The following is a 16,250-nucleotide window of genomic DNA, read 5'->3' as shown; positions in this document are numbered from 1 at the left end:
CTTTGGCCTTCCTCTTTTTCTACTCCCTGCTGTTATTCCCAGCATTATTGTCTTCTCTAGTGAATCATGTCTTCTCATGATGTGTCCAAAGTATGATAACCTCACTTTCATCATTTTAGCTTCTAGTGATAGTTCTGGTTTAATTTGTTCTAACACCCAATTATTGGTCTTTTTTCATGGTCCATGGTATGCACAAAGATCTCCTCCAACACCACATTTCATATGAATTGATTTTTCTCTTATCCGCTTTTTTTTCCACTGTCCAACTTTCACATCCATACATGGAGATCGGGAATACTGTACCATGGTCTGAATGATCCTGACTTTAGTGTTCAGTGATACATCTTTGCATTTGAGGACCTTTCCTAGTTCTCTCACAGCTGCCCTACCCAGTCCTAGCCTTCTTCTGATTTCTTGACTATTGTCTCCATTTTGGTTAATGACTGTGCCAAGGTATTGATAATCCTTGACAAGTTCAGTGTCCTCATTGTCAACTGTAAAGTTACATAAATCTTCTACTGTCACTAGTTTTCTTGACGTTCAACTGTACTCCTGCTTTTGTGCTTTCCTCTAACTTTCGTCAGCATTTGTTTCAAATCATTACTGGTTTCTGCTAGTAGTATGGTATCATCTGTATATCTTAAATTATTGATATTTCTCCCTCCAGTTTTCACACCTCCTTCATCTTGGTCCAATCCCGCTTTCTGTATGATATGTTCTTGCGTACAGATTAAACAAATAGGATGATAAAATACACCCGTCTCACATCCTTTCCGATGGGGAACCAATCAGGTTCACCATATTCTGTCCTCACAGTAGCCTCTTGTCCAGAGTACAGGTTGCGCATCAGGACAATCAGATGCTGTGGCACCCTCATTTCTTTTAAAGCATTCCATGGTTTTCATGATCTACACAGTCAAAGGCTTTGCTGTAATCTATAAAGCACAGGGTGATTCTCTTCTGAAATTCCTTCATCCGTTCCATTATCCAACGTATGTTTGCGATATGATCTCTGGTGCCTCTTTCCTTTCTAAATCCAGCTTAGACGTCTGGCATTTCTCACTCAATATATGGTAAGAGCCTTTGTTGTAGAATCTTGAGCATTACTTTACTTGCATGGGATATTAAGGCAATAGTTCAATAATTACTGCATTCCCTGGGATCCCGTCTTTGGAATTGGGATATATATTGAACACTTCTGTGGGCCATTGTTTAGTTTTCCATATTTTTGACAGATTTTTGTCAAAATTTGGACAGATTAAGTCTCAGTAACTTGTAGCAATTCTATTGGTATGCCATCTGTTCCTGTTGATTTGTTTCTTCCAACTATTTTAAGAGCAGCTTTCACCTCACATTCTAAAATTTCTGGTTCTTCATCATACAGTTCCTCCGTGAATGAGTCTGTCATCCTTGCATCTCTTTTATATAGTTCTTCAGTGTATTGCTTCCATCTTCCTTTTATTTCATCTCGGTCAGTCAGTGTGTTCCCCTGTTGATTATTCAACATCCCTAGTCGTGGTTTAAATTTCCCTTTCATTTCTCTAATCTTTTGGAATAGGGCTCTTGTTCTTCCCTTTTTGTTGTCCTCTTCCATTTCTATACAATAACTATTGTAATAGTTCTTTGTCTCTACGTACTAGTCGCTGTATTGTTGCATTTAGGGTTGTGACTGTATTTCTATCTCCTTTTGCTTTTCTTCTCTTTAACCATTTTAAGAGTTTCTTCAGTCATTGAGGTCTCTCACTTTTTGCATTCTTCCCTGATAATGTCTCTCTGACTTCATTCCATAGTTCTTCTGGTTCTCTGTCAACTAAGTTTAAAGCTTCAAATCTGTTCCTTATTTGATCTTTATAGTCTTCTGGGATGTTATTTAAATTGTATTTTGACATTATGAATGCTTTGTTGTTGTTCTTTAGCTTTACTCTGATTTTCGATACCACCAGTTCATGATCTGTACCGCAGTCTGCTCCTGGTCTTGTTTTCGCATTAAGTATGGAACTTCTCCATCCTACTACCAATTATATAATCAATTTGATTCCTATATTGACCATTTGGTGATGTCCATGTGTACAGTCTTCTTTTTGGTTGCTCAAAAAATGTGTTCGCAAGAAACAAATTATTGGCTTCACAGAATTCAGTAAGTCTTTCTCCTGCTTCATTTATGTCTCCTAAGCCTCATTTTCCCACAGTTCCTAGTTCTTCTCTGTTCCCTACTTTTGCATTCCAGTCCCCCATGATTATCAGAACAACTTGTTTTGGTGTGTGATCAACTTCCTCCTGTACTTCTGCATAAAATCTCTCCAGTTCTTCTTCTTCTGTATTTTTGCATTGGAGCGTAGACTTGGATGATGGTTATGTTAATAGGTTTCCCATTTAATCTCATTGATATCACTCGTTCAGACCTTGCGTTGTAGCTCCTAATTGCTTTTGCTACATCACTTCTCACTATTAAAGCAACTATTAATCTTATTTGTTTTTCAATTTAATCCATTTTAATCCAATATAATCCCATTTTGAAAGGTTTTATAGTTTTTCCGTTAGGTTCTATTTTAAAATATGTATTTTAAATATGCTTATTTTAGACTTTTTAAACGTAATGTAATGTCACTGCATTTGTCTCTGCAGTATTTGTTATATATTGTGATGGCCTTTGGCTATAAACAATAAAGACCATTCATTCATTCATTCATTCAAGCAACCCCGTTTCTTCTTGATTTCTCATTTCCTGCGTAAAATATTTTATAGTTGCCTGATTGAAAATGTCCCATTCCCGTCCATTTTAATTCACTGACGCCAAGTATTGCAATGTTGATACGTTCCATTTCTTGCTTGACAATTTCTAACTTTCCCTGGTTCATACTTCTCACATTCCATGTTTCTATTGTGTGCGTCATACAACTCCGGACTCTCCTTTCGCATCTGTGCGCATCAGCCTCTGGGCTTCCTTTCGGCTTTGACCTAGCTGTGTCATTAGTCACAGCGATAGTTGTCCTTGTCCTTTGTTCTTCCCCAGTAGCTCGGTGAGTGCCTTCTGACCTGTGGTCTCATCTTCCAGCACTATCTCGTGTTGCATTTTGGATACTCTGTTCATAGGCTTTTCATGGTAACAGATATTCAGAGGTGGTTTACCATTGCCTTCCTCTGAGTTTGGATGCATCTTAGTTTGGTGTCTCAGCTTTGACCATTCCGCCTTGGGTGCCCCTGCTAGGAGTCTAGCCTCTTGGTCTAGACTCCTGGCGGGCTTTGCTCTCAGCTTCTTCATCACTCTCAAACCCCCTCACCACGTTAAGTTGTGCATCCTAAAGGTGATGATGTAGTTTCAGTAATACTCCATTTCCTGAAGAGTAGGAATTCCAGTATCTTAAGCAGGGAATGTGTGTATCCTCATATATGTTGTCTTCATTAGAGAAACAGGTACTGAATTCCATCATTTGCTTTACAATTTGTGTAAATAAGAACCAGTAAGAATTGTTTATTCTGATAGATTATGGTTAGTCAATGTGGACATCCTATAGGTGTCCCTGACACTGATGGGAATTGTAGTCCAATATCATCTGGAGGGCACCACATTGGCTATCCCCGTTAGATGTTCAGGTACTGGAATACTCTCATGCACGACCTGATTTCTTCTTATGCCTGTATTGTAGGGTGTTCCATTTATGGTGTTGGCTCACATTCTTCAGGGTTCTTCAGAACCCATAAAATATTTTGTGTGCACCTTAAATTGTATGTGTGGGTGAGAACCAGTGTCACAGCAGCGGATGCAGCAGGACTTCTACCTCTCCATCCCTCTGCAGCTCCTTGCCCCCCCCCCAAGGATTCAGGGGGGAGGAAAGGAAGGGGAAGTTCTGTTTGTGCAAGCAGAATTGAGTAGGCTGAAACCAGAGGATGTCACCCTAAGTCAGGGTTGAAGTCAAACTTCCATCAGCTCCAGCTAGTATGGCAATTAGTCAAGGATGATGGGAGTTGTAGTCCAGTAACATCAGGAAGACCACAGGTTCCCCTCACCTGCCTTACATGTACACCCAACACAGGCTTTCAAATGCACATACCACAATCTGTGGGGACAGGATCTGCTGTGCCTCCAACCATGTGAATATATGCAAGCACATAGTGTGTGGACACAAACCAATACATTCACTGCTATGCCCTGTAAAGATTGGTCTGGCATTAATTTAGCTTTGTTCTTCAAGGCTACTCTCAGTATCCATGTTGATTTATATCTCAAGTATCATTTCATACAAAAATTATGCATGTCCTTTTCCACATAACCATACCAGAGTCTATTCAGATAACAGCACTGTCAAACTGACGGTAAATGAATGTATGCACATATATTGTATAATGAACAAAGGACATACAATTAACATTACTCTAAAAAGGAAATGAGAAGAGCATAATCTAATTTCAGCAGCACAATCAACCTAATCTAGAACTCTGCATTGTAATCTTTCATCAAATGAGTATCATATCATACAACAAAACACATGAAAGCAACATAAAACTAAAAACCTGAGCCTAGTGGCTTTGTAATATTTACCTTTCACTATTTTTTTAACTGCAGGCACAACCTGAGAAAAAAAAATCTTGAGAACAATTTGTCAAAAAAGCACCAAATGTTGGCATCTTAAATGTTTTACATCAGCGGTCACTGATGAAAAAAGAAAACTTGAGGCCCAGTCCATAAATGTTGTTCCTTTTTCCCCGCTGTATCAAAACTATCTCTGAACTGAATTGTCTGAAAATTCTTACTTGACAGGAATCTCACACAGCAGGGGCACAATTAGTAACAATAGGAACAGTTATTTGTGGTGTCATCATAAAGACAGCATGCAATTGCTAAACAATCATAATGGAGAAGGTGGCATCTATTTCTGATGCAGGTTCTGCTGTAAGGCCTGTAAGTGCTTCTGTCATTGAACACAGAGATAATTCATACACAAAGATTTGCTTATGACAATATCCCATTGGACCATCATATAATATTAATATCCATGACATGCTTTCCTTCTCAGCAACTTTTTCACCCCTAAAAGTGTAGGCTGCTGAGGAGTCTTTGTCTAGTTTTCCAGAAAGACAGAAATGAAAGACAAGTAAAGGGTTAAGGTGTGCAGCAGCTCAAGGACAGCTCACAGCAGAGGCTGCAGCTGGCACAGAGCAAACCCAGCCTATAAAGCCTTGAAAAAGAAACTACAAGGTGTGGGGGTGTTAGGAGAGAAAAGGAAAGTATTCGTATCTGTATTGTAACCGTTCCTGTACAAAATCCTGTCAGTAAAAGACTCTTAACAATTAACGGCCTGTGTGTGGGTATCCTTCTATCCTGCTGGGCACACGCAATCGATACACCGCTGCCAACAAAAAGCACCCTCCCAGATATTCCAATTTTGACAAAAGATCGATTGTAATTAAAAGCACTGGCCACCATCCAAATGAGGGCATTACACAAGACAATTCAACTGCAGACATATGCACATGTATGAGACACACAGTCTAGGAGACAGAGACCATTAAAAAGATAGCTAGCCAATGTGCCAAGAATATGGACAATGTTATATTTTAAAAGTTTTGAATTCTTCAGGGACAGTGCAAGAAATCCCTTCTAAATAATTTGTGAAATACAGTAAATATTAAGTATTTTATAAGAAAATCTAAACATAATCTCACCTTGTGCGTCCGCATTCACACTTTTTGGTCATAAAAGCAGGGCATGATGGGCAAGGTCCTGGATGGCAGAGTCTTAAAAATAAAAACACTTAAAGTTAATTTCGTAATATTTTCATTTCAATCTTATTCACAAAATTTAGCAGCCATCCTCACATACTAAAATTCATGTATCAAAACTTTAACACAAAAGGATAGGATTTAATAACTACAATGCTAGAGTGTTTCTGATTTGAAACAGAAGTCTTGCTTTCAAGTACCTGTTATATCCAACAATGTTGGATATAAACAATCCGACAACAACTCTCTACAGGTATAATTTAAATTTTCCACAGTTATGAAATTTATCAGGAAAATTTGCATGCATGTTTACTCTGTAAAATTGCTTCTGCTGCAAAAATCAGGTTTACAAAGAATTATGAATATTTCTGGCACAAGTGCAGTGGCAGAAAATTCAAGTAAAAGGCATAGAAAGGCTAGGCAGACAGTAGCAACAGAAAGATAGTAGCCACAATGAGGAGAAGCAGAAAGCTGAACAGGACATTGAAATCACTCTACCAGATCACTAGACAAATCGTCCATTTCTGCCTAAGGGTTTTCCATACAATATGCACATTGTCTTTATTATATAGCCACTCTTGTGTTGCCACCAGTCACCATATGCTCAGAGGCACGTTACCAAATCCTTTCAAGCTACACAGGAAGTGGATTGGACTGTGAAAAACCCAAATTGTGTCTGTATTTTGACAAATTTGTAGGGCAGTACAATATCTCAGAGAAGAGGTCAGGTCTCCTGCTCCCCTGGTGCATTCACTATAGCTGCCCAATTTCCCTGCTTTTTAAAGTTTGGTAGAAATATCTGTTGGCTATAGGTACGGTCCCATACCGGTTTTTTGCCTATTGAATAGGTGTCTTGCCTATTAGTGAATAGTCCTCATAGTTGCAGAGACTTCCACTCAAATGAAAAGTGAGAAGCTGCTATACACTATGTCACTGTCATCCCTCAATAGTCACTCTACCATGCCTAACACAACACAGAAGAAACAAGTCCCTAGTTGCGGTTAAGAGCTCAGGAGCAGATTCATGCAGCCCCCCATGCTTCATTTTAGAGTGCAAATCATCTGATACTCTAGTTGCCCTTAACAGCAGTTAATGACAGTGTTCATTTAACATTCAGTCATGGCAAAAGCTAACAGGGAAAGGGTGAAGGGAATTCACTCTCCAAAAAGAAATGGGTGGATGGGGAGAGAATATATGATCCTACAGCTACTTATTAACATGCCATTGAATGAAGCCCACCATCAACATCTGCACCAATCCAGAGAGTCCTATGCTTATGGTAGCTCATTAAAAACTTCAGAAACAGCAGTGCTGAATGGAATAGTGGAACCACCACTGTATCCAAGCCCTGCCACTCACACTGGCTAGGGAGGGAAGAGGGGAGGCCAGTGAAAATGCCATTTTTCACTGCACCAGTTCCAGGGTTGTGCAGCAGTAGATCCTTGGTTGGCCCAGCTACTTCTCTTCCCTGTTCCCACACTGCTCTGTTTTGAGGGTTTCTGCTGGCTACCAGTAGCAAAGATATCACCAGTGATAAATTCTGCCCACCCTTTCAGCAGCTATCTTCACAGTGATAACAGGACCTTAACCTCCTTCTATACAGTGGATCAGAGATTAGTATTGCTCTGCCTACTTGTTCTTTTTTAACCCTGCTTATTTTTCCAAGCGTTTTGGCACATCATCTAGTACACTGAGCATTTATAAAACTTACATATTACATAGATGTGGACATTCTTGAGCTGATCTTCTCTTTCTACAGAGTTCTCCACAGCTATGTGGAATTTCATTTCTATTCCATTCAGGATTTTTTACCCTACCTACAGAAGAAATCCAATATAAAAAATGCTCATTTGCAAAATAAATAAATAAAACAACTGCAGATAGAACTATAGTTAAAACTCATTACATATTTCAATTTTTTATTTCTACTAATGTGTAAAATTTAAAGCAATCCCCTTTCACATTTTACAACAGATTTTAAAACTTACATGAGAATAACAAACAGTATGGCCAAATTCCAACTTATCCTTCCAGCCCACATCACCCTTTTCTTCTCTCCCCAATCCATAGTTACTTTTGTCCATATAATATTTCCTTTCAAGAATGATACGCAGAACTTCATTTTATGCCTACAAATATAATTCAGGTTTCCATGGCATTTACATGTTTAGCCTACAACTTCTCCCTCTTACCTCTCCCCACCACAGCCTAATTCAATATACTTCTCAGCTATTAAAAGAACTGGAAACAGTCATTTATATCTATAATGGTTAGCATCCTATTATAACTCTAAACATATGTCATTCAGACTATGCTTTAAAAGATGGAACTGAATGTTTCCATAGTGACAGCAAGCTGTAGAGCAGTAGACAAGATGGCAGCTTCCATGCCACATGGTGCAAGCATATTTCATAAAGAAGAAAGGCAAAGGAAATGTGTGCTTGTATAAGTATATATGGGTGAGCATTTATGTGTGCGTGTATATATATTGATAGATAGATAAATATACACACACACTCTTATGTACATATATTGTAAACTGAATTTATATGCTATCATCCAGTACTGCTTTTCTCAAGGCAAGCAATATATTAGGCAAATCCCCCAGTGTAAATTCCACCAATTCGAAGTTTTTTTAGTTGCAAATAGTGTTTTTTTAAGCATTAGATTTATTTATTTGTAAATAAATGATTATACGTCCGCCTTCTCCCTCCTGCAGCTACCTGCCTCCTGAAAAGTCTGGGGGGGGGGGGCTTCTGAACAATGTGGGATGGGATGTGAGGGACTGTTGGAATATAATAGATTATGTTTACTGCTGATAAAGGTAATACCAATACTGAATTACAAATGCATTGGAGGATTAATAATGCTAAACTAGAAAAATGCAGTTTTCCTAACAATGAAACACTTGCCAAAATGGTGATATTTTCAAAAACATATTCCTCAATAATGGGAAGGTACTCTGAATATGAAGGACACTTACCACAGAAACAGGTGTAAATATTAGGAACTTGAGATGAAACATTTTGACAAGCAGGGCATCGCCAACCACTATTGCTATCTGCCAAAAAAAACACAGGGAGATGGATTGTTTTTATTTCTTTAAGATCCTCAGTTTATTTCACGATATAATTGATCACCTTATGTACTGAAATAATAGAAAAATAATTTCTTGAAAGAAGCCTCACATACCACTTCAATACACTTAGCGGACATAAAATTACTTGAGACTTTCACACAAGACTATTTGAAGAAGATAAACACAGAGAACTTCGCCATACATTTAGCAAGTATGAGTAAACACTGACCTTCAGTCTGTGCTGCTGGTGATCTTGCCCACTTCTTAATGCAGCTCAAGTGGAATACATGATAGCAATTCTGACAGCTCCACACTGGGGCCACCACACGGATCACATCACAACATACCATACATTCATATTTTTCTGAGGTAAGCTGCTCTATCAGAGACCCTAAGAGAGATATTTCAGTATAAATATACAAGCATTAGTCCAATAACAGAAGTCAGAGGAGCAGCTACTGTTAGTTTGTTGCACCAGAATGAAGCCCATTGCATATTAAACAAATTTATTCCCACTTAACAATGTCGTTGACTTCAATAATTAATTTGTGTATGGTATTTCTGCTTTCAGTATTTATTGCTTTATGTTTTTCTCTCATCTTGCATAACCATCTCCCCTACCCCCAGGTCCATATGTGTATTTAAGATCAAACACCTTTATTATCCACTCCAGTCATCTGATGAACAAGATTGTTCACAATTCTAATGGATGTTGAAGGGAGGTATTCAAAGCCCAGTGAAATCAATAGGCTGTGATGTGCTTAGCTCTGTGTGAGATCAGGCAGTTGCAGTATTTACTTATTAGTAGAGCACACATGTATACTGTTTACATTCTACATAAATCATCATCTAAACTGTAAAGTTGTTCTGATCTGGCAAAGCAGCCATGTAGCAAAACCAGCTACTGAAACGGCCTGAAAGAATTCATTCAATATGCTGCAGACAATGAGCAGCACAGTAAACAAATCCTTTGTGGTGGTCGAGTTCAGTTAGATATAAACTCAAGATAGTAGATGTTCCTCTTTAACCTTGGCCAACCAGCTACATTACAGAAAGCAAAATGTGCTGTATTACTAAAAGGTAAGGGCATGATCTTTCAAGTACTGATTATCTTTTATCTAAATATCCATGCTATTTCATCAGTGCAGCAGGTGTCCAGATTTTTTGCAAGTACTATTTCACATATGCAGTCTGGCTGTAAGTGCCATCAAACAGCAGGCAATTCCAAAACATCACTCTGCACAGCAGTACTACAGAGATGAGAAGCTTTGCACAGCAAGTGCTGCTGACATTACAGCATTAGTGCAGCACCTTCCCAAGCAACACGGTGTTGAACTTCAGGACACTGTTTGCTTATTATAAATAGGCCTTGGTATCATTCATAGATGGCCTTGGTTTAAAGTATTCTACCTTCAGGGAACCCTTTGCACACTGACTCAACTACTATGGAACCTTGCATGCCTGCCACAGAACCTCTGGATGCTGCAGATAATTTGAGGCAAATATAAGTCCATCCATGTTAGGCCTCACCACTGCCCCTGAAAGTGCACCAAACCTTCCTGGCAGCTTGATACTGCACAAAGAATTGTCATGGTGAGCAAATTGCAAATTCAAGAAAGCTTCTTACAGAGCAATCCTAACCATGTCTACTCAGAAGTAAGTCCTACCAAATTCAATGGGGCTTACTTGCAGATAAGTGGGATTAGGATAGCAGCCTTAGCCATTGCTGATCTTTTTCTACTGAGAAATTCCTGAAAAGCTTCCAAGGAACCACGGGATTCCTCAGAACTACCAATATAAGATTCAGAAAGCAATTGGGTTCACTATTCAGCTATCATGTCCAATTCAAAACCCAGGAAATTAAAACTCATTTTATGTATTTATGACATTTATATACCACCCAATCAATCAAGTCCTCTGGGCAGTTCACAATTTAAAATCAAGAAATACATACAATTAAAAAAATAAATTCAAAAGCTGCACCAGCACAGTAAGTATAAAACCAGCATAAAAAACATATGAAGCAGCATAAGACCAATAAAAATGTATAATCCAACAAAGAGGAAACTGACAGTTCACGGAATGGGACCCTTTGGTCCTCCAGATGTTGCTGGACTTACAAGTTCCACCATTCCTTACTGTTGGCCACGCTGGCTGAGACTAATGGGAACTGAAGTTCAACATCTGGAGGGCCACACATTCCCCATCTCTGTGATAGTTCAAAGAACTAAAAACTTTAAAAGGCCTGAGAAAAGAAAAATAGATTCACTGGTGCTGAAAATATCCTAACATATGCACTATACCCATGTTTTTATCATTCATCCATGGATGCTTGTTCTAACCCTGCAAGCAGAAGTCATGTGCCATAACATTTGTTGTTGTTGTTCATATCTTTATTTTATTTTATATTTATTTTATTTATTTATTAAATTTATATACCGCCCGACTAGCAATAGCTCTCTGGGCGGTGAAGCAATAGCTCTCTGGGCTTTCCCTATATCCATCTTAATAATTTATCTATACAACTAGCTTTGGACATTTTGTATAATACCAAGAAAAAGCACTTCTGCGAAAGCAAAAGAAAAGTACACATGTGGGTTTTCAAGGCTTCAAACAGATATATAATTAGGAAATGTACCTGTATGAGTTTCCTTGTTCTTTGGTGCATCATTTTTCCTTTTCCAGTGCCTGCTTTTATATCCCTCTTGAAGCAGAGGTTTTCTCCCTTCCCGTGTACCTGCTTCATGCAATGGTTGTGCCTGTGACACACTCACAAAGTTTGAACCTCTTTCATGCAACACAGATTCTTTCTTTTCACCAGTGCTTTCTTTGGGAGGATGTGGGAGAGATGCATTTTTAACATGTTTTGCATTTTTACTCCTGGATGTATCTTGCCTCTTGCCAGTTTCTTTATTCCACGTAGGTTCCCTAAAATATCTGTTTGCAAAAGGGTACTTTCTCCGTGCAATGCTATTGTCAGAAAAGCCATCAGACATTGCTTTTCCAATCGATGCTTCAGAAGAGTCTGACTGTGTAAGATCTATTGCTGGTATATTTTCACTGGGCTTGTCCTTCCATTTAGGGACTACTCTTTTATCCCTTTCAGGTGGATGTTTCTCCTTTTCTTTCAGCCCTCTTCCACGTGAATGCATCAAATACGTCTTCTTTGGTTTTGCTCCTCTGTTATCTGCAGTAGCAGCCTCCTTTTCACTGTCTGAAGAAAAATCACTGTATTCTCTTGGATTCATCCTCCGCCCTGGAATCAATCTGCTATCTAAGCACTGAGGATCTTCTGAACTCCCTGCAGTTGTCTGCTTTGCCTGATTTTTGCCACGTGCTCTCTCATTCCTTGACCTCTGCCATCGCTGATTGTGTAAGTTGCGGCCCTTAGTTTTACCCATACTGTTGAATGAAGAATCTGGTTGGCATCTATGCTGACTCTCTAGACTATAAAAATTATGCTGATCTACAGGAAAATTTTCATATTTACTGTGCCTAGGTTGAACAGGAGGTGGCATAACACTTCTGCTTGAGTCCCGATTTGACTCCAATCTGGAATGACTGCACCAGTTTAGACTGAAAGTTTGCCTGTCCCTTGGAATGAAGTCAGTTGCATCTGGATTTAACTCACCTAGAAAAAAGGAATATACTGAAACAAGCATTTTACTGTTCAGCAAAATCCAGAATGGATTAACTGGGCAAGTGATGTCAAAACAATGTTGCCTCTATGGGCTACACTTTCAGGCTTTGGGAGGAAATTGTTTGGAAACCATGCCAGACATCATGCTGGCATGCTTTTCTGTCCCAATTGTTTTATGTTTCTTCAGTAAAAAGATTAAGACTACAGTACTTGCATTATCACAATCAACTGACTTATTGATTGCAGCATTATGCCAAATAACTACAAGCACTGAGGTGTGTGGCTTTTTTTCTCATTCTATATAACATGATGACATTCTATATACTGTCAGTATATTTTAGAAATGTGTCAATCACATTCTATAAATAAATACCCTTTAGTGTGTGCCGTTTAATTTTCTGGTTGTGCAGCAACCAAAAGTCTCAATACACATTTTGCTGCTATTATAAGACAGGAAATTATTTGTTTCAACTATGGATGAATTCAGCAGCGCTTATCTTTACTCAGAAAATAACATTTTGTGTATGTAAAATTACATTTTCAAAGATGCCTACTTCAAACAGCCTTACCACAGTGATTCACTACAAAAGTGGAGGAGGGAAGATACACTGTTTTAATGACTCTCACAACAGCCTCTGTACAAAAAATAACGTCTCTGAAAAGGTCTACAGTCTCCCCCTATCCAAACTGCAGTCTCTGGTGCAAATAGGCAGGCTACAGCAACGTTTCAATGCTGCATTGCAACTATCCATAACGATTTTCTAATTGACTGAATAGTACTTCTGGATGACCAGCGATTTGATATTTTAATAGTGTGAAATATTTTCCAGTGCTAACGTTTCTCTGCTCCTTCTGCAAGAAAGCGAAGGATGCAATTTGCCCTGGATGTTCAAGATGCTCCTTCCCCCCCCCCCGTGCATCAGCGTCACATCTGTTGATGCAAGATACACTGCAGCAGCAGAGAACGCTGAGGAATGAAGATTCCCCTCCATCACGTAATGTTTTCCACGGGAGACTCCCAGAGTCTCTCACCTAGAACTATGACTTATGTTGCTTTTAACCGCCTTGGTTACATGTTAAGAGGCGATGTATAAGTAGTAAACCGTGTGTGTGTGTGTGTGTGCCGTTTATGCAACTGCTGTTACTGTCGCCTATACAACCCCCCCTTCTCAGTTGGTCAAGGAAGCAAGGCAAAAACTCGCTTTTCCAATCGAAACCCTTTCCGCGAGGCCTCGGACGGCATCAGCTTTGACCGGGAAAGGACACGCGGCGTGGGGGAGAAAGCAGTTGTGAGGCGGCGTTTGGAGAGGGAAGGGACGGAGTTCCTCGGCTGTTTCTCTCACCGCCCTCTGGGGTGAGGGCGGGACGAAATGTCGCCTTCTATCCGGCCCTGACCTCCTAGTCCGGTCCAGTCACACACGAGACTCCCTCCAATCACAGGCTCATTTTTCACTCGCCAGGCCCAGCGGCGACGATGCCCTCCCCGTTTCCAAGCCCCAATAGTTCCTACCTGAGCTTGGCAACGCCGCCTCCGCCATGCTCCCGCGCCGGACTGGGCCAACAGCCAGCCAGCTCAACTAAAGAAGCTCCGGCTCTTTCGCAAGGCTGCTCCAAGGAGCTCCTGTCTGCCCCACTGAGACGCGCAGGCGCCGGTCTCTGCCCGCCCATTATCTCCTCCTCACACCACCCGCCACGCCAGAGCGCCCCCTTCCTGCGCCGGCTTTTCCCTACCTGATATAGGCACGATGAGAGGCCGCCTAAGGACAGGAAACGGCTGTGTCAATGCCTGATGCGTCGCGAAAGTACAAGAGTCCCGTTGGCTTAACCTTACCCGCCCAAATGAGACAGTTCTCAGCTTCTGCCTGTAAAGCTCAATACACATGCATATACCCGTATATATTTAATATAGGAACAGCCCTCAGAAAACGCTCGAGAAAAGACATTTCAGTGTGATTATTGTTCCTCAGAAGCATTTCAGGCATCTGCCTACTCTTTGAGATTAAACATTAACCACAGCAAATGCTCTTAAAATACCCTGCTTTGGTCACCCCTCCTTTTTTCTTTTGTAATTTTATTTTCATCTGGAATGTATTCGACAGGAGGCCGTTCAACTTTGCAGTCCTAAAGTCTGAAAAGGTGTCCCTTGGCAAACTAACATCCTCCACTGACTTCCAGCCATGGTAACACAAACTCATCTGAAATATCTTAAAATGCAGTGCCATCCATCCTAAGGACCATGGGATTAATTTCAGGTAAATCTCCATGAACCTGAAACCTATTTCTAATCCTAGGACCTGTAGAATTTCTGCTTTTTTTCTGGCAGAGGCCTTCTATCCCTTACTGTCTACACGATCTACCAATTTAATCAGTAAACCTTCTAGAAATGGAGAATGATTCACCTGTTGGATATTTTACTTTTCACACTGCTGTTCATAGCACACAAGAGACTTGCTGGAATTAATTGTTAGCCCCAGGATTCAGCAACTTTAAATATGTGAAGTAATGAGGAAGAGAGTGCCTCTTAGCCTGTATAGAGTGCTCTTTCCTCATCCAAGTCCATATTAAAAATAATTGTGTGGTTTAGGCCTGATGGGACTGTACCATTTGAGCCTGACGATGGAGGGGATTGCATGTTTAAATGTTCCTCCTTTTCCTTAATTAATTAATTATCCCTCAACATAACATTAGTAGGGAAAGAAATATTCTAAGCTAGCCCTCTCCCTGATGTTTGCTAGGTGAGGAACCATTCCAACATCCAATCTGTTACCCACAATCTAAAGTGGTACATCTTGTACTATGTTATTATTTTGTATACATATATTTCCACAGCCTAATTCTCAATGCTTACACAGCTGAAATTAGGCATATTGCTGTGAGGTGAAAGATAGCCTTTCAGATAACCTCAAGCTCCAGTCCCTTTAAACAATTTTTTTAAAGTAGCCTTTTTGAACACATCCACACATACATTCAACAGAAAACAATCTGTTAGCCACCGCAACCAAATACAACAATAACCCAAACAATACCTAATGTCAATCCTATCTGACCATTTCATTTCTATAAAGCCCCAGGGTGAGCACAGTGTGGCAACTTATGTATCACCAAAAGAGGGCACAAATGTGCATAAAATGTGCCTATACATACTTGTATGCCTACATACAAATTTAGAAATAACAACTTGGGTTGTATTCAACATAGTGCTAAGCTGATCGTTCTGCCAGTGCTACAGTTTCTCCTTGTGCAACAGAACAATCTCCCCCTAATTCTGGTTTTGGGTTCCCTCAACCCTCCAGAGCAGGTTTGGAGATGGTGTGGGGGAGGAGAGCATGAAATCTCCTTGTGCTACCGCAAATCCTTGTGCAAGTACAAAAATGTAGTTGAATATCCCCCTTTCCCTTGAAGCATTCATGAGTAGCGTGATGCTTATAAGTGAAGTGGGCAAGGCGAGGCAAACTGGTGGCAGTGACAGCAGCAGGGGTGGCAAGAGGGGGTGGTAAAAGCAGTAGCAGCAGCGAGAGGGGACAGCAGCAAGAGGGGTGCAGAGGGGCACAGTGGCGGAGGGCTGAGTGAGTGAGCGGGTTGGTGAGTGGCAGCAGCAGCAGCAAGAAGAAGGCAATAAGGTAAGCAGTGGAGGTAGGGCTGCAGCAAGTGCTTGGGGGGAAGTTTAGGGAGCTGCCTAGTAGTGGGGGGAGCTTCGGGGACCCACAAAGGGGACAGGGGAGCTTCAGCAACACCTGGGGTAGAGAAAGGTTCAACGACCCCTGGGGGAAGGGGGTAGAGAAAGCTTCGGCGACCCCTTGGGGAGGAGGT

The 16,250-nt window shown here is 40.4% G+C and overlaps 1 protein-coding gene across 3 annotated transcripts in view; it reads right to left on the bottom strand.

Moving 5' to 3' along the window:
• NFX1 (nuclear transcription factor, X-box binding 1) overlaps positions 1-14,122 on the bottom strand; it is a 67,619-nt gene extending 53,497 nt beyond the window's left edge. For 2 of the 3 annotated variants that reach the window (XM_061589066.1, XM_061589072.1), the window contains exons 1-6: positions 13,951-14,121; positions 11,439-12,431; positions 9,030-9,191; positions 8,705-8,782; positions 7,433-7,538; positions 5,665-5,736 (exon numbers count right to left, since the gene is read on the bottom strand). In XM_061589066.1, coding sequence (XP_061445050.1) covers positions 5,665-5,736; positions 7,433-7,538; positions 8,705-8,782; positions 9,030-9,191; positions 11,439-12,431; positions 13,951-13,978 — 1,439 coding nt within the window. In that variant the 5' untranslated portion in view covers positions 13,979-14,121. Of the gene's footprint in view, positions 1-5,664; positions 5,737-7,432; positions 7,539-8,704; positions 8,783-9,029; positions 9,192-11,438; positions 12,432-13,950 lie in introns of all 3 variants that reach the window. The other variant, XM_061589080.1, reaches the window with a different exon arrangement.
• Between the last annotated feature and the right edge of the window lie 2,128 nt (positions 14,123-16,250).

This window comes from Rhineura floridana, chromosome 1, assembly GCF_030035675.1.
Source record: "Rhineura floridana isolate rRhiFlo1 chromosome 1, rRhiFlo1.hap2, whole genome shotgun sequence".
Taxonomy (NCBI): Eukaryota; Metazoa; Chordata; class Lepidosauria; order Squamata; family Rhineuridae; genus Rhineura; species Rhineura floridana.
Note: the sequence above shows the minus strand (reverse complement) of the source record. Positions and strands in the feature narration are given on the sequence as shown.